At 35.8% G+C, this 26,780-nt stretch overlaps 1 protein-coding gene and 1 pseudogene across 3 annotated transcripts in view; both read left to right on the top strand.

The window, feature by feature from the left end:
- Positions 1-26,780, top strand: part of NCAPG (non-SMC condensin I complex subunit G) — a 45,857-nt gene that overhangs the window by 6,964 nt on the left and 12,113 nt on the right. For 2 of the 3 annotated variants that reach the window (XM_019453623.2, XM_019453625.2), the window contains exons 7-14: positions 542-691; positions 5,295-5,435; positions 6,411-6,534; positions 8,305-8,391; positions 8,712-8,891; positions 11,074-11,184; positions 14,587-14,706; positions 21,582-21,809. In XM_019453623.2, the coding sequence (XP_019309168.2) occupies positions 542-691; positions 5,295-5,435; positions 6,411-6,534; positions 8,305-8,391; positions 8,712-8,891; positions 11,074-11,184; positions 14,587-14,706; positions 21,582-21,809 (1,141 nt within the window). The remainder of the gene's footprint in view (positions 1-541; positions 692-5,294; positions 5,436-6,410; positions 6,535-8,304; positions 8,392-8,711; positions 8,892-11,073; positions 11,185-14,586; positions 14,707-21,581; positions 21,810-26,780) is intronic. The other variant, XM_019453624.2, reaches the window with a different exon arrangement.
- Positions 4,633-4,733, top strand: LOC128776813 (U6 spliceosomal RNA; annotated as a pseudogene).

Raw genomic sequence — 26,780 nt, 5'->3', positions numbered from 1 at the left:
TTGTATAAGAGCTCATTACTTTATCTGCATAGACAACTTTAGCTGCATTTTTTTTTCTCATTTTGTTACTTTGGTTTTTGCATTAGCTTACCATGGAAAGTCCAACAACATGCATCCCTATTGTATGTTTGATTCTTTTTTTTTTCTTTTGCTTTGAATGTTTTTATTTGTGTATGTGTGAATAAGTTAATGACTTTGCAATGAAAGGATGCTGGTTATAAATCAAGTCTGCTTTTCCCATTTTTTATACTCAGTTCAAAATTCTTTTTTAAGTTTATTTATTTTGAAAGAGCAAGAGAGAGCATGTATGAATGGGAGATGGGCAGTGAGAAAGGGAGAGAGAATCCAAAGCAGGCTCCTTGCTGTCAGTGCAGAGCCCAATGTGGGGGTTGATCTCATGAACTGTGAGGTCATGACCTGAGCCAAAATCAAGAGATGGACGCTTAACTGACTTGAGCTACCTGGGTGCCCCTACTCAGTTCAAACTTTTGCCTGGATATTAAGCTTATGTTTTGTCTTATTCTCTCCCTTTTAAATTAAGGAAACTGATTCCATTGGAAACATTAACTCCTGAAAACGCTTTGTATTGGCGTGTCCTTTGTGAATATGTGAAATCGAAAGGAGATGAAGGTGAAGAAGTTTTGGAGCAGATTTTGCCAGAGCCTGTAGTATATGCAGAGTATTTACTAAGGTAAAATTCTTTGCTTTTGTTTGTATTGTACTTTTGGTGCTGTATGTTTCAGTCCTCTATCCCCCTCTGTCAAAGTAAAGCTGGATTGGGAATCAGTTCAGAACCATTTTTTTTTGGATAGGCAAGGATAAATAGGAATGTACATTGAGTCTTTCTGAAGAATACTCTGTACTGGACAGTATACTGAAAGAGCAGAAAGTCAACATGTTTACTGTATTTCCTTAAAGCTGTTAGGGTATGAATATGAACACTTCTACATAAAGGTGATGATGTGTTACTCTTGAAATTGGTTGGCAAACCTTTCCTTAAGGGTCAGACAGTAAATATTTAGGTCTGTAGGCCATACTGTGTCATAATGAAAATTGTGGTGTTACAAAAGCAGCCAAAGAGTATGTGATGAATGATTGTAACTGTTTTCCGATAAAACTTTTGTCAACGTTTATAGACACTAAAATTTGAACTTCATGTAATTTTCATATGTATTTTCAGATGTGTGTGTATACATCCATATATAAACAAGCTTTCATTTAAAAATGTAAAACTCTTAGCTTGCACGCTGTATAAGAACAAGCGGCAGGCTGTATCTGGTGCATAGGCCATAGTTTTCTGACTGACAGGGTGCACCTTTGAGGCCAGTTTTAGTATTAATTAAGACTGTCACTGTTTGGCTTTTTGTTTTTTAAAAAATTTTTTCAAAATACACCTTTTTCATTATTCTGATTTTTAATTTTATTTTAAAATCATACCATTAAAACATGAATGCAATTCTTGTCAAAATTCAAATACAGAAATATGTAGAAGAAAAATGTGGAAGTTCTTTTCTTTTAAATGTTTATTTCTTTTGAGAGAGTGAAAGCATTCGTGGGATGGACACAGAGAGGGAGAGAGAGACTCCCAAGCAGGCTCCAGGCTCAGTGCGTAGCCTGTCACATGGCTCAATCTCACAACCATGAGATCATGACCTGAGCAGAGATCTAAAGAGTCGGTCACTTAACTGCCTGAGCCACCCAGGTGCCCCTGGAATTTTTCTATCACCCTCTAATTCCTCAATTCCATTTATCTTAGAGTTAACAATTTGGGGTATATACATTCAAATCTCTTTCTCTACATTTACATGCACATATATGAAAATGCATGATTTTTTTTAAGATATCACACTACACATTTTTCCTCAACTACTTATATCTGAGATCATTATACGTTGGTACGTATAAATTTATCACACTCTTAACAAGATGCCATTTCATAGTATGAAGGCAATATTTGATTTACTCCTCTGTTAATGGACATTTAACATGATTTCCAGTTTTCACAGATAAAGTTTTGTTAAATCATACATTGTTATGTATGTTTGGGATTTTGTGGCGTTGATTCCCAGAAGTAAAATTGCTGGACCAAAGGTTATGTATATTTTGGTAGGTTTTGGTGTGGAGAGTTTTTAACTTTATGCTTTTGATGCATTTTTTAAAAAGCTTCTTCCATATAATATGAATTACAAGCCTGAATTCTCTTTGTGTGGAATATAAATATAGTATTCTGCTTTTGCTTAATGATGATTCAACATAAGTCAGGAGTCGAAACTATAAATGCATTTTAATTTGTGTGCAAAATATTGAATCCAGGGTAAATATCTTAAATGTGAGCCCAATATGGAAACTTATAGCCTCAGTTCATAGTAATATCATAAAAAAATATGTGTGCATCTACTGTTTCAATAGTAGTTGTTTCAGGCTTTAATATTTAGAGTATTCATTATAATGCTGTTTGGGCCATGTTGCAGTGTTTCCAAAATTAAGGAGTTTGATGCAATGCTTAACAATATGACTTGATATAAAAGTAATAGATGCTTATAGAAGATAAAGAAAATATTAGGAAATAAATACTTAAATAACAGGGAGAGCCTCTCCTCAAGGATTGCTTCACAGATTAATTCTTACTGAAATACAGGTAAGGAGCTTGGTTCTTTTGGCTCTAAGAAGTCAGGGATTCTTATATTTCCTTTGTCACTTAATCTGTGGATTTTGAAATAGGTAACTTTAATCAACTTGGGTTTTTTCACTTGTAAAGAAGAAAACTTTAAAAATTGTAGTTTAATTACTAATGAAAGAATACTTTAGGAAACAGAATGGTTTTCTTTTTGGAGGAACATCACTGGATGGGATTAGTTTATTCAGGTACAGAAACAAAATTAAATGGAAAATTGCTTCCTGATAATCTCAGGAATATATTTTCAGACATTTTGTAGCAGGAAGAGTTAGTGATTCATAATTTTGATATGAAACAATTTCCTGTTAACTGACGTATTCACATAAAGAAATCAGGGATTTTTTTTGTTAGTTTATTTTTGAGAGAAGAGTGAGAGAGAGAGCATGAGCAGGGGAGGGGCAGAGAGAAAGGGAGACACAGAATCTGAAGCAGGCTCCAGACTCTGAGCTGTCAGCATAGAGCCTGGTGTGGGGCCTGAACTCGTGAACTGTGAATCATGACCTGAGCTGAAGTTGAACACTTTAACCGACTGACTCACCCAGGTGCCCCCACAAAAACAAAAAAAAAATTTTTTTTTTTTTAAACTGTGTATTTATTTTTGAGACAGAGGACATGAACAAGGGAGGGGCAGAGAGAGAGGGAGACACAGAATCTGAAACAGGCTCCAGGCTCTGAGCTGTCAGCACAGAACCCGACGTTGGGCTCAAACCCACGAACTGTGAGATCATGACTTGAGCCGAAGTCGGATGCTTAACCGACTGAGCAACCCAGGTGCCACAGGTGCCCCAATTTTTAATTTTTTTTAAGTTCATTAATTTATTTTGAAAGAGTACATGCCTGTGTGCATGTGAGTGGGGGAAGGGCAGAGAGAGAAAATCCCAAGCAGGCTCCACGCTCTACCCAGAGCTCAATGAGGGGCTGGATCTTACAACCGTGAGATCATGACCTGAGCCACAATCAAGAGTTGTATGCTTGGGGTGCCTGGGTGGCTCAGTTGGTTAAGGGTCTGACTTAGGCTCAGGTCATGATATCGCGGTTCATGAGTTCGAGTCCTGCATCAGGCTCTGTGCTGAAAGCCTGGAGCCTGCTTCGGATTCTGTGTCTCCCTCTCAATCTGCTCCACCTCCTTCCTCTCTCTCTCTCTCTCTCTCTCTCTCTCTCTCTCTCTCTCGACCTGTCTCTCAAAAATAAATAAACATTGAAAAAAAATTTTTAAAAAAAGTTGTATGCTTAACCAACTGAGCTACCTAGTTGCCCTGATTTTTGTTGGCATTTTAAAAATGACATTTTTCGGGGCGCCTGGGTGGCTCAGTCGGTTAGACGTCCGACTTCGGCCCAGGTCACGATCTCACGGTCCGTGAGTTCGAGCCCCGCGTCGGGCTCTGGGCTGATGGCTCAGAGCCTGGAGCCTGCTTCTGATTCTGTGTCTCCCTCTCTCTCTGCCCCTCCCCCGTTCATGCTCTGTCTCACTCTGTCTCAAAAATAAATAAACATTAAAAAAAAAAAAAAATTTAAAAATGACATTTTTCATCAGGATTGTTGTTTTTCATATTACTTTCCAACCTAAAGGTACCTAATTGTCTAAGCTTAAATTCTTAAATCTGTCTTAAAACAATTTTTTTTAATGTTTATTTATTTTTGAGAGAGAGAGAGAGAGAGAATGCAAGCAGGGGAGGGGCAGAGAGAGAGGGAGACACAGAATTTAAAGCAGCCTCCAGGCTCTGAGCTGTCAGTACAGAGCCCAACTCGGGGTTTGAACTGATGAACCATGAGATCCTGAGCTGAAGTCAGATGCTCAACCAACTGAGCCACCCAGGTGCCCCTAATTCTGCCTTTAAGTAGCTTTTTTTGTTCACACAAGATAGGGAAACCTTCTGGTAGGCTGTTGAATATAATCTAGATGAGGGTAAGCATTAATTTGGGTAGTGGTGGTAAGGATAAAAGGGTAGTTGATGGTGCTTATTTAGGAGTATCTACACTAAAATAAGAACAATACAGATGTTAGTAGGGCCCCTAAGCAAGGAAAATACAAATTCATGAAGCTATCTATATTTTTCTGATTTTTTAAAATGTCATTATATTCATGGATTACTCATGTAATTAGCATTGATTATTAGTATTTTTTTAAACAAAAGAGTAATGGTCACTTAGGGATGATGAGAGAAGACGTGCTCTTTATGAAAAATTGTGTTTTGTTAAAGGGATGCAGAACTTTATAACTGAGAATACTGGTGACTGAAATAATGTTACCAACTTGAGAGACATAAATACTGCTTTTTGAAAATTCCCCGTAAGAAATTTGAATCTTTAATTAAAACATTTTCATATAATACAATATAATACGATATAATATGTATAACATTATTATATATAATATATAACATAATATAATATATTTCATGTACTTAAGGAATATATTTTTGATGCAAGCCTATAAGTTTGTGAAAATTTGTAACAATAGCATAGAGTTTACTCTTGAAGCCGAATTAGTATAATGTGTTATAAGCATCCATATATATTTGGACTAATAATGAACTGAAAAAGATTCTTTCTGACTTCACGGGGAGCTGTTTAATGTTTTTTTAACAGATTTTACATTTTATTCTACTTGTTTTAGTTATATTCAGAGTATTCCAGTTGTTAAAGATGAGAAGAAAAGTGATTTTTCCTATATTGGAAATTTGATGTCAAAAGAGTTTATAGGTCAACAATTGATTCTAATTATCAAATCTTTGGATACAAGTGAAGAAGGAGGAAGGTATGTCTAAATATTAGCCCTAGTCCTAATTTGCTCTTCTAATATCCTATATTGAAATACAGTCTGTTACAGCGTGATTAAATGTATTTAAACTACCTTTCTAAAGTGCTAATAAAGAGTTTTTTCTTTCCTCTTATACATATAACATATAACAGGAAAATACACCGTTTCTCTTCCTCCCTCTCTGTGTGTATGTGTGAATACACACATGTATGTGTATGTATACATGCATATATCCATACATATATATGCATATATGTATATATGATTAACTCTTGAGTAACAGAGGGAGGGGGTAAGGGCACTGATCCCTCATCCCCCCCCATGGAGTCAGAAATGCATGTATAACTTTTGACTCATAAAAAACCTAATTATTAACAGTCTCTTGACTGAAAGCCTTACCAATAAGCATAAACATAAAAATCGACATCAACAGTTGATTAACATGTGTTTTCTGTTATATACCATATTCTTATAATAAAGGAAGCTAGAGAAAAAAATTAAAATCTTAAGAGAAAATACAGTACTATATTGTATTTATGGAATTGTACCGTACTGTATTTATGGGCAAAAATATGCATATAGGTGGACCTGTACAGCTCGTATCCATTTTGTTCATATATATGGAAAGTACAAGTTCCTCATTCAGTTTTTTTCAGAATAAATAAAATTGCAGGTTTTGCTTAAAAACATTTATAACAGGCAGGATTAGTAATCTATCTAAAGATTTGATTCACTTCTGATATTTTGTCATTTCATCATGTTGATTTATGAAAGATTGTAGGATCATTTATAAATATTATTTTTTTGCAGGACATGAATTTTTGACCTAAAGTCTGTACACATTTTTGTATTTATAGTGATAAAAAAAGAACTGAGACAAATGTAATTAAGTCTGCAGGATAAGTGAAATGTTACAGATAAAATGTGTTTTTAAGGTCATGTTTAAATTAAAATATTTGTTTTTGAATGCAGGAAACGACTACTGGCTATTTTACAGGAGATTCTTACTCTGCCCACAACCCCAATATCCCTACTTTCTTTTCTTGTTGAGAGATTGCTCTGCATTGTTACAGATGATAATAAGAGAACACAAATTGTAAGTAATTATCTTCATTGCTGGTAAAGGTTAAGAGGTTTTGGCTAATGATATTTAGGATTGTATTGTTTTCAGTAGTTTTTGCTTTTTTGTCTTTAATTGCTTTTTGTTTTAGTCTTTTCTGTTAAGTTTTTAAACTTCTTAAAACTGAGTCTTTCTCCCACACACACTTTTTATTTATTTTTAAAGTTTATGTATTTATTTTGAGAAAGAGAACAAGTGGGGCAGGGCAGAGAGAGAGGGAGGCAGAGAATCCCAAGCAGGCTCTGCACTGTCAGTGTGGAGCCTAATGTGAGGTTTCAAATCACAACCTATGAGATCATGATCTGAGCTGAAATCAAGAGGCAGACACTTAACCGACTGAATCACACCCAGGCACCCCTACATGTTTTTTAAATTTATTATTTATTTATTTATTTATTTATTTATTTACTTAATGTTTTTTATTCATTCTTGAGACCGAGAGAGACAGAGCATGAGCAGGGGAGGGGCAGAGAGAGAGGGAGACACAGAGTCCACAGCAGGCTCCAGGCTCTGAGCTGTCAGCACAGAGCCCGACGCGGGGCTCGAACTCACGGACTGTGAGATCATGACCTGAGCTGAAGCCGGACACTTAACCGACTGAGCCACCCAGGCGCCCCTTTTAAATTTATTTTTGAGAGAGAGAGCGTGAGCAGGTGAGAAGTAGAGAGAGGGGGACAGAGCATCCGAGGCAGGCTCCACACAAATAGCAGTGAGCCTGATGTCGGGGCTCAAACTCACGAACTGTGAGATGATAACCTAAGCCAAAGTTGGATGCTCAGCTGACTGAGCCCCACACGCACATTTTAAAAATTCTCTCCTTTCTTCTGTTAGTCCATCATTCTGTTGAATCAGTTTGAAATAGAGCAGGTTAGGGAAGAGGTGACACATGTACCTTAGTCATAGGGGTTTTGAGAGCTGGCTCAAGTTATCCATACCTAGGTTCAAATCCCTTCTGGTACTTTCTGGCTTTGTGACTTTGAGCACGTTATTGAATTTACTCTTGTACAGAATGAGAATAGCAATAAAACCTACCTTTTCTTGTTCAATGAAATAATGTTCATGAGGTGCTTGGTAAATACAGAGATAAATGTTATCTATTATAATATTGCCAAGTATTTTCTCGAGATAGTCAAAAAAGACAGCTCTGTCAGTGTTTTTCATAAATTCATGTACTCTCTGAGTTGCAAGTTAATTCGGAGGTTGGCTTTTTCCAACCCTTCCTTATACGTACTTAAACATAAATCCTTTCTACAATACAGCATTCCCAGTTAGTGGTTATCCACATCTCCTTAAGTACCTTCACTGGGGATGTAGCCTTTTCCTAAATCAGCCAACTCTGATGTCCCAGTGGCTGTGAGAGGAAAAGTCTTTAGTTATGCTGTCATTATTTATGCAAGAGGGAATTGAGGATTACGGGCAGAAAGTTTTAGTTTTTGGTCCCTAACATTAGATATTATACTCATTTTTCTTGTTTTTTTTGAGTATTACATGAGAGAATTTATCTTCAACATCTGTGTGCCTGTTTACCTTCTTATAATCTTGGAACTTTTAGTTAGATATATTTGTTTGGTCATTTTTTCCCCCAAATTGTCTAGAAGGTAGAATATGTGCTATTTTTACTTGTGTGTTTTGCTCTATTTTTTAGGAGATTGTGGATACTATTTGGAATTATGTATAGCAAATTTGGTGTCATTTTATCATATAGAACATATATTAAATCATGTACTCTGAATTATAATTTATCAGGTTACAGAAATTATCTCTGAGATTCGGGCGCCCATTGTTACCGTTGGTGTTGATGATCCCGCTGATGTAAGAAAGAAAGAACTCAGGGTAAATTTCTTCTAAATTAAAGAAATGTTTTGAGAATAATGTAGTTGTATAAGTCTTTTATTTCCTTTTGCTGCATATTTTCAAAATTGTCCTCACAAAGTCACATTACTAACTATAAATTGTAAGAGTATCTAAAATGTTACCAGATTATGCTGTCTGAAAGATTTGCCTGTCTCTGATTCAGGAAGAATACAACTTTTTTTGTATATGCTGGACTCGGCTGAACTTTTGGGTTGTTGTGATTTTAAATAATACTCTTCAGTTTGCTATAGATTTTTATATTAATGGTTTTTGTTAAAGCAATTTATATCTTTCCTTAGATGGCTGAAATAAAAGTTAAACTGATTGAGGCAAAAGAAGCTTTGGAAAATTGCATTAACTTACAGGATTTTAATCAAGCATCAGAATTAAAAGAAGAAATAAAAGCATTAGAAGATGCCAAAGTAAAGCTATTGAAAGAGACAGAGCAACTTGAAATCAAAGAAGTTCACATAGAGAAGGTATAGATAACTTTTTCATACTAAATGTCAGCAGTTATTAATCATCTCAACTACACTTTATTTTCTTTCTTAACTCCTGCCAGTGTATGTTTACTTTGGAGGGGTTTTTAGCAGTATCATGAATTAATGCGAAAATAGTTTTTCCCTTTTGTTCCTTTTTATTTTAGACTTTGAAAGGCCTCAGTTAGCTTTAATTATTATAACTAGGACTTTATTTGCTCCCTTGTCATGCTCATCTCTGGAGCCTATAGTCTTTTCTTCCTTGCTAAGGAAACTTACCTTCTAGTATTTTCTTCTGTTTGGTTGTGTGTGTGTGTGTGTGTGTTTTGAATGCTTTAGAAAAAGAAAATGCATCCATCTATCCATCCCTCTCTTCATGGAAGACTCATGACCTTTCTGAGCTGAGGAAAAGAATTTCTATGGTAACCATACGATTGTACATGTAGTTTTTAAAGCTTAACTTTTTGTTCTTAGAAAAAGCTAAGGAGTTTTGTTATTTTAAATGAAATACTAAACATTTTATCTAGTAACATTTAAAGTTTAGTTTCAGCAGTCATTTTTTTTAACTTAGTTGTATTTGATAAACTTGTCACTTTAAGATAGAATGGTATCAGTTGCTGTAATATTTGATGTTAACTTTCATTCAGGACATCTTTTAGAATTTGTCCTTTTGTAGTAAACATCATTTATTATTTTACTTTTTGAGTTTGGGAAGTGCCAATTGATGTATGCTCAAAGAGAATGCTGGATAGGAAAGAGTTTACTGTTCAGGAGCATTTTGTAAGTTATACCATATCCTTGATTTCTCTAGTTATAGACATCCCTGCTCCAACACTCCACTTTCCCATTGAATATGCCTGAATTTTATTTTCATAGCTAGCATCTTATCTTGTTTGACAAAGTATGGATCATTATGGGTGCTTAATTTGAGGAACGGATTTAAAGTGAAAAATAAAAATGTAAACTGAAAAATGATACAAACTGCAGGTCTGAATTGGGAAATTGTGAACAAACATGGCCTATCATGATTAATATCATTTATTTAACTTGACTTGCTTTGACTATTTGTGTCTTCATTTGTCTTATTTAAGGGTTATAAATCTATTCTTGTTGTTGGCTTCCCCAGGGGAAGAAGTGTTTTCACTTGACATTGGAGTAAAAATAATAATGTAAGCTAACAGTTACAGGATGCTTTTTCTGTGGTAGTCACTGCTTCAAGCACTTCACAAGTATTTGATTCTCACTATAACCTTGTGGGGTTGGTGCTATTTTCATTTTATATAGGAAAAGTAACTTGCCCAAAATTACACAGATAGTAAATGGTAGAGGCAGGATTCAAACCCAGCCGAGTCAGGCTTTAGATTTGTGCCTTTAATGCACTGTATTGTTTCTTCTTGATGTGTTTTTAAAGGAATCCTGTAGGCCCATGGAATGGCTTATATGAGGGTCTAGAAGTTTAAAGAGTACCTGCTGTGTTTAAAAACTTCAGGTCCATATGACTAGGGAAGTGAGGGGAGAGAAGTAAGAGATAAATCTTGTGGAAAAATTAAGGGCCAGGCCTGTTAAGGTCTTGTATAAGCAGTATATAAAATTTTCTGCTTTAGCCAGGGATCATGGTGAATGACTAAAGGTTTTCAGTGGTAGGATAAGATTTATATCTTAGTTAGAAAATAGAGTGCAGAGTGATAAAAGCCTAGGCAGGCATAGTAGTTGGAGACTGTTATAGTAATGTAGCCTTGATATGTATACAGCCAGAAGAAGACAGTGATGGTGGATGTGGAAAGAAGTGATGGATTTGAGGAGTATTTAGGAATTAGTAACAGGGAGAAGAGTGAATCCAGAATGTACCCTAGGTTTTTTGGTTTGGACATTTGGTAGATAGCAGTGTTATTTATGGAGGTAGCACAAGAAGAGAAAGGATTTGGGTAATGATGAGTTCTTTTGGAAATTTTGAGTTTGAGAAACCTGTGAAACATACAAGAGGAAATGTAGCAATTGTATATATGAATCTGAAACTTAGGAAATGGCTGGGTGAGCTCATGGATGGTAAATGGAGTTGTATGATTGGATAAGATTGCCCAAAGAGACAATATGCCTTAGAGAAAGCCCTGAAAAAGCTAATATTTAAAGGATGGGCAGAGGATATTTGTACTAATGTAGAATATTTTGTGTTTCATTTTAGAATGATGCTGAAACACTACAGAAGTGTCTTATTTTGTGCTATGAATTGTTGAAGCAGATGTCCACTTCAACAGGTATAGGTGCAACCATGAATGGCATCATTGAATCGTTGGTAAGTTGGTGGCCTTTGAAGCTTTATTTTAGCCCACTCCTTCCTTAGTTTGTAAGTAACATGTTCCTTGGGGTTCAAAAGAATAAAAAGATAATCATCTTTAGCATCTGATAAATATAAATGGTAAAATAAAAAAATTATATAGTGGGTACTTCATATTGTGAAGATTAAATTAAGGTAATGTATATAAAAGACCTCGTATATAAGTTATACGTATCCCTTTAACAAGTTTGAAAAGTTATACTAGGAGGAGATGTAAAATATTTTCATTCTTTGAATAGTAACAGGAAATACTGAAACATATTAGGTATATTTAAGTCCTGGAGTCTTGCTATATAGAAAGACTCTGAGACTTACTTTATGAGCCCTGTGAAAGGAATTTGGGGTTTTTTTCCTATATATTTAAAGACGTTTTACTAAAGTAACTCTTCATAGAGATTTTATTAACTATAGGGACACAAATACTGCAAGACTCTAGTAAAACAACATTGTCTGATAGCAGTATAATGCAGACCGCATGTAACTTAACATTTTCTAGTAGCCACATTTAAAAATTAAAAGTAAATAGGTGAAATATAATTTTAGTATACTTAACCGAATATACCCCAAATATTTTAATGGCATCATTTGCTCAATATTAAACTGTCGAGACATTTTACATTCTGTTCTTCATACTAAATCTTAATAGCACATCTCAGTGTGGACTAGCACATTCCAAGCATTCAGTAGCCACATGTGGTTTATGGCGACAGTATTCCATAGTAGGGTATTCTTACCAATGCTACTTATTCAAAGCAAATTTTGATTGTATCTAGGCTCTTCCAGGATCCTCCCTCAATTGTTTTTACTTGGGATTAATGAAAAACAGCCCATGGATGTAATCTAAAATCTAGTTCCCTGGGGTGCCTGGGTGGCTCATTCAGTTGAGCGTCTGACTTCAGCTCAGGTCATGATCTCGTGGTTTGTGGGTACGGCCCCACATCCGGATTGCCCCGTCAGTACGCCCACTTCGGATCCTCTGTCCCCGCCTCTCTCTACCCCTCCCCCACTCAGGCTCTCTCAAAAATAAATTAGAAAAAACCCACAAAACCACAAAGAAATTTAAAATCTAGTTCCCTGAATTGTCATGAGTTTCTAAATGCAGTAAAGATGCCAGTTCTTGTTTACGACAATGTAGAACTTCTGATTAAAAGTAGCTTTTACTAAACCATTAAAATTTAGTTTCATTCTTAGTGGAGCAAATGTCTTTAGTGAAAAGTAGTAGTTTTAAAGTTCTACTTGCATACTTTATGTCTGGTCCTATTGCAAGAAGATGGTAAAGTATGGTATAATTACATAATTGGAGTAGTAAATATGAAGACTATACATGTAGGGAGAAGATACACAAATTTGAGTGAAGGAAGAACACAAAATTGAATAGTCATAATGATTTTAAGTGTACAAAAACAATTTATGTCTAAAGATTGAAGGAAGGGGTGCCTGGGTGGCTCAGTTGGTTAAGTGTCTGACTTTGACTCAGGTCGTGATCTCACAGTTCGTGAGTTCGAGCCCCGCATCAGCTGAGGCTGTCAGCTCAGAGCCTGGAGACTGCTTTGGATTCTGTGTCTCCATCTCTTCTCTGCCCTTCCCCTACTCACTCTGTCTCAACTCTCTCTCAACAATAAACACTAAAAAATAAAGGTTGAAGGAAACTAGAGGGATGTAAATGAGTAAGATATTTAGACAGAGGAGTTATATTTTAGTGAAATTACCATTTTTAAAATAAAAATCGAGGTGCCTGGGTAGTTCAGTCAGTTGAGTGTCTGACTCTTGATTTCAGCTCAGGTCACAATCCCAGGGTTGGGGGATTGAGCCCTGTGTCGAGCTCTGCACTGAACGTGGAGCCTGCTTAAGATTCTCTCTCTTTCCCTCTGCCTTTCTTCCCACTGCTCATGCAGGTGTTCTCTCTCAAAAAAAAAAAAAAAATTAAAATTAGAATCATAAAGTTACTAGTTGAGCAACTATTTATTGAACATCTATATACTAAATGCCAATGATAGAGTGTACACGGTATACAAAACATATATAGACTGCCCTTGTGGATATTCTGGTCCAGTGATTGGGACATCAATCAAATAAATAAATGGAAGGTTTTGACATTGATAATTGCTATGAAGAAGAGCTGTATGGTCCTATGTGAACTTAAAATATGGGATTTGTTCCATTCAGGGAAGGTGACCATAATCTGATATTTGAGTAGACCTTCACTATGTGAAAAGGGGAGGGAAGAATGTTCTAGATTTCTTCTCTCCAATATGGCCAGACACATGTGGCTGTTAAAAACCTGTGGCTAGGAGCTCCTGGGTGGCTCAGTTGGTTAAGTATCTGACCTCAGCTCAGGTTGTGATCTCACAGTTGGTAACTTCAAGCCCTGCATCTGGCTTTCTGCTGTCAGTGCAGAGCTCACTTCATATCCTCTGTCCCTCTCTTTCTCTGCCCCTCTCCCGCTTGCATGTACCTCTTTCTTCTGCTCTCTCTCAAAAATAAACATTAAAAACAAACTTGTGGGTATTAACAACTAGTCCAAACTGAGATGTGCTGTTTCAAAACACATTTGGTTTTGAAAACTTAGCACAAACAACACAACGTAGATTATCTGAAAATTTTTTCAAGTTTATTTATTTTGAGAGAGAGTGTGCGCGCGCGCAAGTGAAGTAGGGCAGAGAAAGAGAGGGACAGAATCCTAAACAGGTGCCACACCGTCATCATGGAGCCCGATGTGGAGCTTGAACTCATGAACTGAGATTATGACCTGAGCCAAAATTAAAAGAGTTGGGCACTTAATCGACTGAGCCACCCTGGCACTCCCTCAATTTTTAAATTTTGATTACATGTTGTAATGGTAATATTTTGGTTATATTGAGAATAATAAAATGTATTAAAATTAGTTTCACATGTTTCTTTTTAATGTGCCTACTAGAAAATTTAAAATGACATATGGCTTACATTATATTTCTGTTGAGTAGCACTGCATGGAAGGCATCAAAATCAGACCATCGTTAAGCAAAGAGTAAGGGGGTAGCATGGTATAAGATGACACTAAGAAATACCACATAATGAGACAAATGTCGTGTAAAGGAGTTTTATCTTTGTCTTATGAGCATTGGGAAGCTATTGAGTCACTTTTAGCAGGTGGAGGGGGACGTGTCTCATGATCAGACTGTATTTCACTCTGGCTATATTCTCTGTTTTAGCAATTTAATATTTACCTTTTTTTTTAATCTGAAAATTGATGTCGACAGTATGGATAAGAAGTAGATCTAGGAAATCATATAGAAATTACCTCTTTGACCATGTTTTTAATAATGCTGTTATAAATTTCTTATCCTGGTCAAAACTCTTTTAATTTCTAATTCATTTTAGATTCTTCCTGGAATAGTAAGTGTTCATCCTATAGTAAGAAATCTGGCTATTTTATGCTTGGGCTGCTGTGGACTACAGGATCAGGATTTTGCAAGTAAACACTTCGTATTATTATTGCAGGTAGGATTTATCTTGTGACAAAATCTTGACTGTATTTTCCTGAAATAGATACTCAGAATCTGTGGTGATAATGTGAGTACTCTACATTTATTCTGTTCCAGGGCTTATTGATGACAGTGACTATTATGGATGACTTTTAGGGACTCTGATTTTTTTTCTTTTTTAATGTTTGCTTATTTTTGAGAGAGAGAGAGAAAGAGAGACAGCATGAGTGTGGGGAGGGGCAGAGAGAGAGGGAGACAAAGAATCTGAAGCAGGCTCCAGGCCCTGAGCTGTCAGCACAGAGCCTGATGTGGGGCTTGAACCTACAAACCATGGGATCAGGACCTGAACCAAAGTCAGATGCTTAACTGAGCCACCCAGGCACTCCTAGGGACTCTGATTTTTATCTTTTGATTTCTTTCTTAATAAAGTTGAGAAAAGATGAAATGTCAATTATTTATTTATTTAAAAAAAAATTTTTTTTAACGTTTATTTATTTTTGAGACAGAGAGAGACAGAGCATGAACGGGGGAGGGTCAGAGAGAGGGAGACACAGAATCTGAAACAGGCTCCAGGCTCTGAGCTGTCAGCACAGAGCCCGATGCGGGGCTCAAACTCACGGACCGTGAGATCATGACCTGAGCCGAAGTCGGCCGCTTAACCGACTGAGCCACCCAGGCACCCCGAAATGTCAATTATTTAAAGTATTTTTAAATTATATATAACAAAAATATATATAAAATATATATAACAAAAATTATAGCAAATATTTGTTGAGTATGATATGCTCAGCATTATTTTATGCTTAGGAAAAAATAAGATAGGTAATGAAAAAAACAAGATAAAAGTTGCTGTCCTAATGGAGCTTACATTTTAGAAGAGGAGACACACAGTGAAAAATAGCATGTCAAATTGAAAAAAAAAAGAGAGTAAGGAATGGAAATAGGCAGAAGGATCTGTTTGGTCAAGAAAGGCCTGACTAATAAATTGAAATTTGGACCAGTCCCAGGAAAGTTGGAGAATGAGCCATGTAGATATCTGGGTAAGTTGTTTCTGATGAGAGGGAAGAACAGGGGAAGGGCCCCTGAAGTAGGACTTTGTTTCACATGGTCAAGGGACAAGGGGAACTATGGCTGGGGCAGATTGAGCAAAGAGGAGAAGGGTAGGAGAAAGGATTTGCAGGTAATAGGATGTACATGTCTTCTGGGGACTTGCAGACTTCGCAGTGAATGAAATGGTAAAGAATGGGAGGATTCTGCATACAGGATTATTATGATCTGACTGGGTATAATGTTGATGTAGACTAGGGGTTGGCATACCTTTTCTATAAAGGGCTAGAGAGTAAATATATTTTACTCTGCAGGCCACATGGTGTGTCTCAAGTACTATTCTGTGATGCAGGTGTGCAAACAGCCATGGCAATATATAAATGAGTTTGTGTGGCTGTAGTTTAAAAAATTTATTTATGGACACTAAAATTTGAATTTCATACAATTTTCACATGCAACGAGGTAATTTTTTTTTTAATCATTTAAAGATGTGCAACTCTTCTTTATTTGAAGGCTGTGCAAAAACAGGCAGCAGACTGGGTTTGGCCCCTCACCCATAGTTTGCAGGTCTCTAGTATTTAGGGGTACAAGTATGGAAGCGGAGATGGCTCATAGGAGGGTATTGCAATAATCCTGGAAAGAGATGATGATGACTTGGACCAATGTTCAAGTGGTTACTGGGGTCTTGAGAAGTGTTGGTAATCTACATTTGAAGATGGTATCTATAGAATTTGCTGATGAATCTGATGTGGATGTGAAAGAAAGAAATTGAAGATAACTAAAAATTTTAGTTAAAATAATTGGGAAAGATAGACTTGCCCTTTCCTGTATGGGGAAAACAGGAACAAATTTTATGGTGGATGAGATAAGGAGTTCAGTTTTGGGTGTGATAAGTTTGAAGTTTGAGTTGCAAGTGGATATATTGAATAGGCAGTTGTATGTGAGTCAGAGATAGGAGGGACATGCGAGTTGGAGAGAGGGATCTAAGTCTTTATAATAGTATCCAATGCTTAGAGACTGGATGTTACCTGAGGGATGAATGTAGAATGAGTAGCAGTCTTGCCGTTGTAGTTCCCTAGGGCTTAGGTAACATTTAAAGGAAGGGGAGATAAAGAGGAACCAGTAAAGACCAAGGTGAAGTGGACAGTAAGGGGAGAATGTGATGTCCTAGAAGGCAAGTGAAGATGTTATTTTCCAAGGGCTAGCATCACCTAACTGTCTATTGCTGGTGACAGGTTGATAAGGATTTATAAGTGCCCATTTGGGGCAAATAAGGAAATATTTGGTGACTTTCATGAGCGTAGCTTATATGGAGGTTAAAGTTTCATAGGAGTGGGCTGAAGAGAGAATTATGAGAGGGGAATTGGAGATAGCCAGTGTAGACTACTCTTTCAAGGTTTTGTTTTTGTTAGGACTAATAGAAATGGGGAGGTAGCAAGAGAAGGATATGGGATAAAAAGAAGAGGTGGGTTTGTTTGTTTTTTTTTTAAGTTTATTTATTTTGAGAGAGAGAGCATGCACGTGAGCATGGGAGGTACAGAGAGAAGAGGGAGAGAGAATCCTAAGCAGGCCCTGCTCTGTCAACACAGAGCCTGATGCAGGGCTGGATCCTACAAACTGTGAGATTGTGACCTGATTTGAAACCAAGAGTTGGACGTTTAACCAACAGAGCCACCTTGGCGCCCCAAAATATTTTTGGTTTCAATTTTTTTTTAAGGTCGAGAAAGTTACAGTATGTTTGTAATACTAAGGACAATGGCCTAGTGAGAGGAAAAAATTGATAATATAGGGAAGAGAAGGCAGTTGCTAGAGTGCTATTGGGTAGACAAGAAGGGGTGGCATCGAGTATACCAGTGGAGTATGACTCCCTTGGACATCTGTCTTTAACGTTTGGGCCTGGCTTAACTTCAAAAATACACCTCCCTCCATTTCCCATATAAAAAGACGATGTGATTAATGTAGCATCTGGTGTTACCAAATGGTATAAAAAATTGCGAGGAATTTTAGTGCAGATTGCTTGCCAACAGGTTAAATGGGAATACTTTGTGTGCTCAATTTGAAAATAACATGTGACAACACAGATCGTCATTTTCATGAAAAGATTATTTTAAAAGACTGAACTCCACCAATAATAGAATATTCCCTCAGCAAGAAACCCTTATCTTGGAGCATCCTTTAATGTTGCAATCACATTACCAGGAAAAAGAAAGTATACAATTAAAGAGAACTTGGGGAAGTCATGTGTTCTGGAAATGGTCAAATTGTTTGTGGCTTGTATCAAAGGAAGAAAATTAAAATTGTACTTACGTCAAAAGACAGTCATAAGAAATTTCAGGGTTTTGTTCTAGTTTCTTTTTTTGGAACGTTTGGCATCTGATCAATTTATTTAATGCAGTGATGAAATTACTGTTGCTGTTTTGTTTATATTTATCATCCTATGCTACTGTTGTCACAGGAACATTTCTGTTATTGTTAGGTCCTTTTGGAAACTTGAAATGTCAGTATTTAAAATGATGTGAAGTTCCTTTCTCAAAGAAACTGAAAGAAAAATATTGGTACTTTGTTCAGATGAATCATTTTTAGTGCTTGGCCATATATCTGGTTTTGCTCCAACATGCAGAGTGAATCTCCATGTATAGTGAGACATTCTTTTTACATCAGCAGGTATTGGCATCAGTGGTTCTGCTAGTAATTCTCAAGAAAGTCTTGTTTACTATTGTGAAATTTTATGGCTTTATAGGTACCCAGGGAATAAAATCCTGTATTTTCAAAGAGATTTTACTAAGAAATTAGTGTACAATAAACTCTCTACTTTCCTGTCTTCCTAGAAGATGGATCTTGTACTAGATTGACCCGTGGTCATTACTTTTTTTTTTTTTTTTTAACGTGGAAGAAAAATCTTATTAGAATGTTTGATAGTGAACGATTCATTTATGTCTAGTTAAGTGTATTTTTTTTTTTTTTTGTTCTAAAAATGGGATAAAACATTAAGATATTCTGTATACCATTAAGAATGCTGCTGAAAAATTATAAGTTGTAGTCAGGCTGGAAGTCTGATAGAGAAGATTGAAGGTAGACAGTTATATAAAATTTCTAGTATTGCAGCAAAGGAAATACCATAGAACTTTCCCAGAAAATAATTAAGTTCAGTTAACCTTTAAAGATGAAATGTGGATTTTGATCCTTTTAATTTTTGCTGGCATAATATCAGTAATAAGTGCTGTGGTCATTTTAGTCCAAAGAAATGCAGTATGAATGTAATGCTTAAGAGTGGCCTGGACCATTCTGAAGTTATTTAATACTACCTCATCTTCCACTTGACAGAGAGAGCTTGTTACTGTTTGTATTTATATATGTGATTTTCTGTAGTAGAAAGGAATTGTCAAAATGAGGCAGGTGTGAAAGATAAATGATGTTTTTTATGAAGACCATTCCACAATTTTACTCTCTTCCAAATCAAGCCAGTCAACAGAATAGCAGCCTTGTCATGGAATTAAAGTTTTAATGAAGTAAAGTTTGCCTTTTTTTTTTTTTTAAAGTATAAACAGCTGTGATCTCTAAACTTTTTTCAAGGACTAGCTATTAATATTTGCCTTAAAAATAGGTATAATTTTTTGTAAATTAAAAATGTGAATGATAAAAGTTTCAAATGCAGTAAAATAAATTATATGTATGATTTTGCCTATATTTTTTTATTTTTATTTTTTTATGTTTGTGTATTTTTGAGACAATGCAAGAGACAGAGTGCAATCGGTGGAGGGGCAGACAGAGGGAGACACAGAATCTGAAGCAGGCTCCAGGCTCTGAGCTGTCAGTCCAGAGCCTGATGCGGGGCTCGAACCTCACAAACTGTGAGATTATGACCTGAGCCGAAGTCGTACGCTTAACCAACTGAGCCACTCAGGCGCCCCTGTTGTTTTGTATGTTTTTCTGGGGTGGGGTTTTAAACTCTTTATCAGGTCCTTAAAGTGGGTCATGATCAAAAGTAGTTAACCACTGAATAAATTCAATTGTTTATATTTATAAAATTATTCTTAGGGCTATTGTTAGAAGATTTTAGATTAAGGGAAAATAGCTGTGTTTTGGGAGTAAGAAATCAGTTCTTTTTTAAATCAGGTTTTAGTAATAAAAATTGATTGAAGACATATATATACACTTGTTAGGTGGGAGAGGGAGATTATTTCATTTTAAAGTCTTTCTTAGATAAATATTCAGTATTGAGAGCTATTGCTAGCCAGTAAGGGACTGAGAAGGGCAAGGAAAACAAAGTTACTGCTGAAAGAGTATCATGTTTAGAATTTGTAGAGAACAGTCAAGAAAACTATATTTGGCTTTGGCAAATATGTTGGTCTTACCATAATAGATACAGTCTTGAAATTTCTTTCAAAGTTTTGAGCTATTTTTCTCAGTTCACTAACTTGACCAACATGCAGGTAATTTTCATTCATTCTAAAGAAAGGCTAAGCCATGTAGCCAAATAATTTATCAGTGTCCACAACTTAAGGGCAGTAAGGAATATAATTAATCTCTTCGTAATAGAAATATTCGGTTCTTTTTCATGGCTTTGAAATTTGGTATATAGGAAATCAGTGTTCTTAACTTAGGACAGACTCCTACAAACCAATGGGTTTTATAAGGTTCACCTCCTTTTTCCCAACGTTTTTTTTTTTTTTTTTTTTTTTTTTTGGGACAGAGAGAGACAGAGCATGAACGGGGGAGGGGCAGAGAGAGAGGGAGACACAGAATCGGAAACAGGCTCCAGGCTCCGAGCCATCAGCCCAGAGCCTGACGCGGGGCTCGAACTCACGGACCGCGAGATCGTGACCTGGCTGAAGTCGGACGCTTAACCGACTGCGCCACCCAGGCGCCCCTAGGTTCACCTCCTTTTATAAAGGAGTCCAGTTCATTGAGAACTGAATTCACTTTTAATGAATTCTGAATTTATTGAGCTAATAAGAGAAAATTTTATCTTTAGTGAAGCTTGATAACCTAGAATAGTACTAAGAGTACTGATGTTTTTAATGAATGCTTTTCATTGGTTGGAATGTAATGTTTTTGTCTTAATAGGTGGCCCAAAACAATTTCAATGTAATTAAACTCTTTTTCTAGATCTTAGAAGAAAATCATAGTGAATATAATATATTCATTCTTTTAAAAAAAATTTTTTTTTTTAAGTTTAATTTTGAGAGCCAGAGAGAGCAGGTGGGGGAAGTGGGGAGAGAGAATCCCAAGCAGGCTCTGCACTGTCAGCATGGAGCCTGATGTGGGGCTTGAACTCAGGAACCATGAGCTTGTGACCTGAGCTGAAACCAGGAGTTGGATGCTTAACCGACCGAGCCATCCAGGTGCCCCATTCATTTTCAAATAAAAGGAACAATAATACAGCCTGACTCTAGTTCTAGGAAGTTTGTACTGAAGGTGAACTTTTTCTGGATGAAATAGAAGTCTAAATGTTATGGTACCGGGTGCCGGGTAGCCCAGTCAGTTAAGCATCTGACTCTTGATTTCGGCTCAGGTCACGATCCCAGGGTTGTTGGGTTCCATACTAAGTGTGGAGCTTGCTTAAGATTCTCTCTCTGCCTCTGCCCTTATTCCCAACTTACACGCGCACTCTCTCTCTCTCTCGAATAATTTTATTTATTTATTTATGTGAAAAATGTTATGGTAGAAATAAAAATATTAACTTTAAAATGGAAATTTTAATTTTTGAAAAATGGTATTTCATGTGGACTTGACTGTTGAAATTAGACTAAGAAAATAAGGTGCATGTTAATTTTATGCAGTATAAACAGACTGAAAACTTTACCAAATTTACTTTTTTTGGTGGGGGATATTTTAATTTAGGTTTTGCAAATTGATGATGTGACAATAAAAATAAGTGCTTTAAAGGCAATCTTTGACCAACTGATGACATTTGGGATTGAACCTTTTAAAACTAAAAAAATCAAAGCCCTTCAAAGTGAACATGCAGAAATAAACACTGATGGAGACCAAGAGGTAAAAGAAGCTGAAGAAGAGACTGCTACAGCCAAGAATGTTCTGAAACTCCTTTCTGATTTCTTAGATAGTGAGGTAAGAAATGATCATAGCCCTGTTATTATGAAATTTCTTTTTATTGTGTATATATTTATACTCTTTATTTCTTTTAGGCTGAAGCTTAAATTTGGCCGTTTAAAACTTTTGCCTTTTAAATGTAATCAATCCCACTTCCAATACTGATAGACCTCGTTTCTCACCCTCAGATTGATTGCAAGTGCAGAGTTTAAAAAAAAAATTTTTTTTTAATGTTTATTTTTGAGAGAGAGAGAGAGAGACAGAATGCAAGCTGGGGAGGGGCAGAGAGAGAGGGAGGCACAGAATCTGAACCAGGCTCCAGGCTCTGAGCTGTCAGCACAGAACCCAACGCAGGACTCCCAACTCACGAACCATGTGACATCATGACCTGAGCCAAAGTCAGATGCTTAACCGACTGAGCTACCCAGGCGCCCTTGCAGAGTTTTGAAGTATAAACAAAAATGACTATTAGAGGGGGTTCTGGTTTTTTTTTTCCCATCTTTTCCCCTGTCTTTGTGTTTTATGACTTAAAGTTTTTCCCCCAAGAGTCTTAAGAAATAATTTAAAGTAATTTTATGTTGGGTCAGTGGAAGGTCTGAGACAGAGTATGGGATTAGACCCTTTTCCTTAAGGTACCCTTGAACTACATTTTTATAGCATATATAAATAAACTTTTTAATATTTTTTTATTGAGGTGAAATTGATATTTCAACTGATACAACAATTTTAAAGTGGACAATGGTGTTTAGTACATCCACAAGGTAATACAACTGCCACCTCTGTCCAATTTTTAAAAACATTTTCATTATCCTAAAAGGAAACTGGATCCATTGAGCAATTGCTCCCTATTTCCCCTCCTGCCAGTTCCTGACAGTCACCAATATGCATTTTGTTTCCATGGATTTAACTATTCTAGATGTTTCATATAAATGGAATTAATTATATAGTATATGACTGTGTCTACTTTCTTTCATTTAGCTTATTTTCAAGGCTCCTCCATGTTGTAGTTTGTATTGGTACTTTATTCCTTCTTATGGTAGAACAATCTATCATTTTATGTATGTACCACAATTTGTTTAGCCACTCATCCATTGAAAGATATTTGGGCTGTTTCCACGTTTTGGCTATTGCGTATAGTGCTATTGTGAACATGCACGGATATGTATTTTCTGTTTTTGGGGTATATATCTAGGAGGGGTTTACTAGGTCATATTGGTGATTTTTTTTTTTTTTTTAATGATTTACTCCCAATCTAGTTAATTGACATTCCAACAATTCACATATTTATCTACTTATTCAGAATGTGAGAACATTTCTACTCTCCTAGTAGCAAAATTCATTTATACAATACAGCGTTATCAACTGTAGTCACCATGTTTTACATTAGGTCTTCAGAATTTTTTAATTTTAATTCTAATTTTTTAAGAACTTACAACTGAAAGTTTGTATGCTTTTACCAATGTCTCTGTATCTCCTCCCAACCCTGCCACCAGTCCTGGCAACTACTTTTCTACTCTATTTCTATGAGTCTGACTTTTTTTTTTTTTTAAGATTCTACATATAAAGTGATACCATACAGTAGTTATCTTTGTCTGGCTATTTCACTTAGCACAGCATCCTGAAGGACTCTCCATGTTGCAGATGGCAGGATTTCCTTCTTTTTTACCTCCAAATATATTCTGTTGTATATGCATCTATACCACACCTTCATCCATTCACCCATTGATGGACACTTAGGTTGTTTCCATATCTTGGCTATTGTAAATAATGCTACAATGAACATGGGAGTGCAGATCTCTCTTTGAGATTCTGTTTGCACTTCCTTTGGATATATGTATCAAGAAGTGGAATTGCTCGACCATATGATAGTTCTATTTTTAATTTTTTTGAGGAAACTTCATATTGTTTTCTGTAGTGGCTGCACCAGTTTATATTCCCACCAGCAGGGCACAAAACATCCCTTTTCTCTACATCCTCACCAGCACTTAGCTTTTTTTTGTTGATTCAAACAGTGTGAAGTGATATTGCATTGTAGTTTTGGTTTGCATTTCCTCAAAGATTAGTGATATTAAGCACTTTTTCATCTTCCTGTTGGCTATTTCTGTGTTGTTTTTGGAAAAATGTCATTTCAGTTCCTCTGCACATTTTTTTTAAGTTTTTATTTAAATTCCAGTTAGTTAACATACAATAATATTAGTTTTAGGTGTACAATATAGTTATTCAACACTTCCATACAACAACCAATGCTCATCACAACAAGTGTCCTCCTTAATCCCCATCACTTATTTAACCTTTCCTCTCACCTACCTCCCCTCTGGTGACCATCAGTTTGTTCTGAATAGTTAGAGTCTGTTTCTGGCCTTACCTTTCCCTCCGCCCCCCCCCCCCCCCCCCCCCCCCGCCTTATTTGTTTTGTTTCTTATAGTCCACATATGAGTGTCTTTAACTTATTTCGCTTAGCATAATACTCTCTAGATCCATCCATGTTGTTACAAATGGCAAGATTTTATTTTTTATGGCTGAATAAAAATATATATACCCACCTCTTCTTTATCCATTCATCAGTCAATGGACACTTGGACTGTTTCCGTAATTGGTATTGTTGATAATGTTGCTGTAAACATCGGGTTGCATGTATCTCTTTGAATTAGTATTTTTGTATTTCTTGGATAAATACCTAGTAGTGCAATTGCTGGATTGCAGGGTAATTCTATTTTTAACTTTTTAAGGAACCTCCACACTGTTTTCCAGAGTGGCTACAGCAGTTTGCATTCCCACCAACAGTGTAAGAGGGTTCCCCTTTCTCCACATCCTTGCCAACACCTGTTGTTTCTTGTGTTGTTGATTTTAGCCATTCTGTCAGGTGTGAGGTGCTTTCAGGTGTGAGGTGCTTTCTCATTGTAGTTTTGATTTGTATTTTAATTGGATTCTTTGGTGGTTTTTTGCTGTTGAGTTATAGGAGTTCCTATATATTTTGAATATTAATCCCTTATCAAATACATAGTTTGCAAATATTTTCTTGCATTTTGAGGTTGCCTTTTCATTTTGTTAATGGTTTCCGCTGCTTTGTAGAGCTTTCCAGTTTGATGTAGTCCAGCTTGTTTATTTTGCTTATGTTGTCTTTGCTTTTGTTGTCAAATCCAAAAAATCACCAAGATTTATGTCAGGGAGCTTACCTCTTATGTTTTCTTCTAGGAGTTTTATGGTTTCATGTGATAATTTCTTTAACTTTTTTGAGGACCTGCCAAACTATTTCACAGCAGCCAAACCATTTTACATTTTTATCAACATCGTTAAATGATTTCAGTTTTTCCACATTCATATCAACACTTACTATTTTCCAGTAAAGTTTTTTTTTTTAACCATTTTAGTAGATTAAAAAGATACCTCAAATGGTTTTGAATCGCATTTCCCTAATGATTAATGAGTATCTTTATGTGCTTATTACCTATTTGTATGTCTTGTTTGGAAAAATGTCTTCAAATCCTTTTCCCAGTTTTAAGTTGGGTTGTGCTTTTTGAGTTTCTTCATATATTCTGAGTAGTAGATCCTTATCAAATATATGATATGCAAATATTTTCTCCATATACATTATCTTTTCACTTTCTTAATAATGTCCTTAGATATAGAAAACATTTTTAATTTTGATAGACTAATTTATGTATTTTTTCCTTTTATTGCTTATGTGTTTTTTGATGTCATATCTAAGAATATATTGCTAAATCCAAGTCATGGAGATTTGTTTCTGTATTTTCTTCTAAGAGTTTTACTTTTTTAGCTTTTTATATTTAGGTCTTTGATGCATTTTCAAATAATATTTCCACATGGTTTTAGGTAGAAGTCCAGTTTCATTGTTTTGCTTGTGGACATGCAGTTTGTGTTAGTTGAAGAGACTCTTCTTTTCCCACTGAATTGTTTTGGCACCTTTGTGGAGAATCAGCTGACCTAGGTGTGTGAGTTTATTTCTGAACTCTCAATTATATTCCATTCCCTGTGTGTGTCCTTTGCCAGTACCAGACTGTTTTAATTGGTTTAACTTCATAATAAGTTTTGAAATTGGGGAGTTGAGTCCTCCAACTTTGTTCATTATGTTCAGTATTGTTTGGCTATTTCGGGTCCTTTGCAGTTCTTTATGAATTTGAGGATTAGTTTTTCCATTTCTGCAAAAAAGTCCACTAGAATTTTGATAGGGCTTGCATTGAATATGTAGATTGCACTGGATAGTAATGCTATCTTAATAATGTTAAAATCTTACAGTCCATAAACTTGGATGTCTTTCCATTTATTTAGGTCATCTTTAATTTCTTTCAGAAATTTAATTACTTTCAGAGTGGTTTGTAGTTTTCAAGGTATAACTCTTTAATTTTCTTGGTTAAATTTATTCTTATGTATTTGCATGCTATTGTAAATGGTATTGTTTTCTTAATTTGCTTTTTGGATGGCTCATTGATTTTGTATAGAAACTCAATTGGGTTTTTTATGTGTTTATTTGATTTGGTTTTCAACTTTACTCCATTTACGTATTAAACTCCTGTAGTTTTTTTGTGTGTGAATTCTTTGGGATTTTCTCTGTATAGGATCATGTCATCTGTGAAGAGACATTGTTTCAGTTCTTCCCTTTCCAGTTCATATGTCTTTTATTTCTCTTCCTTCTTTCCTTTCTTTCCTTTCTTTCCTTTCTTTTCTTTCTTTTCTTTCTTTCTTTCTTTTTCTTTCTTTCTCTCTCTTTCTTTCTTTCTTTCTTTCTTTCTTTCTTTCTTTCTTTCTTTCTTTCTTTCTTTCTTTCTTTCTTTCCTTTTCCCGTTTTCCTTTTTTTCCTTTCTGTTGCAGGGAGTATGGCTGGAGTCGCAAATGATGAGTCTGCAAACAAAGTGCAGTTAAGTGAACATCCACATACTCAAGTCGGAATGAGGCCCCTCCAGAATGAAGCTTCTTTTTATTAGGATAATTGCTAAAGACTATGTGCATAAAGTCAGCTAAGCAAGTGTG

This window comes from Panthera pardus, unplaced genomic scaffold (assembly GCF_024362965.1).
Source record: "Panthera pardus isolate Hobbes unplaced genomic scaffold, ASM2436296v1 HiC_scaffold_13, whole genome shotgun sequence".
Taxonomy (NCBI): domain Eukaryota; kingdom Metazoa; phylum Chordata; class Mammalia; order Carnivora; family Felidae; genus Panthera; species Panthera pardus.
The sequence above is the reverse complement of the archived record's forward strand: the minus strand, read 5'-3'. Positions and strand labels throughout refer to the sequence as shown.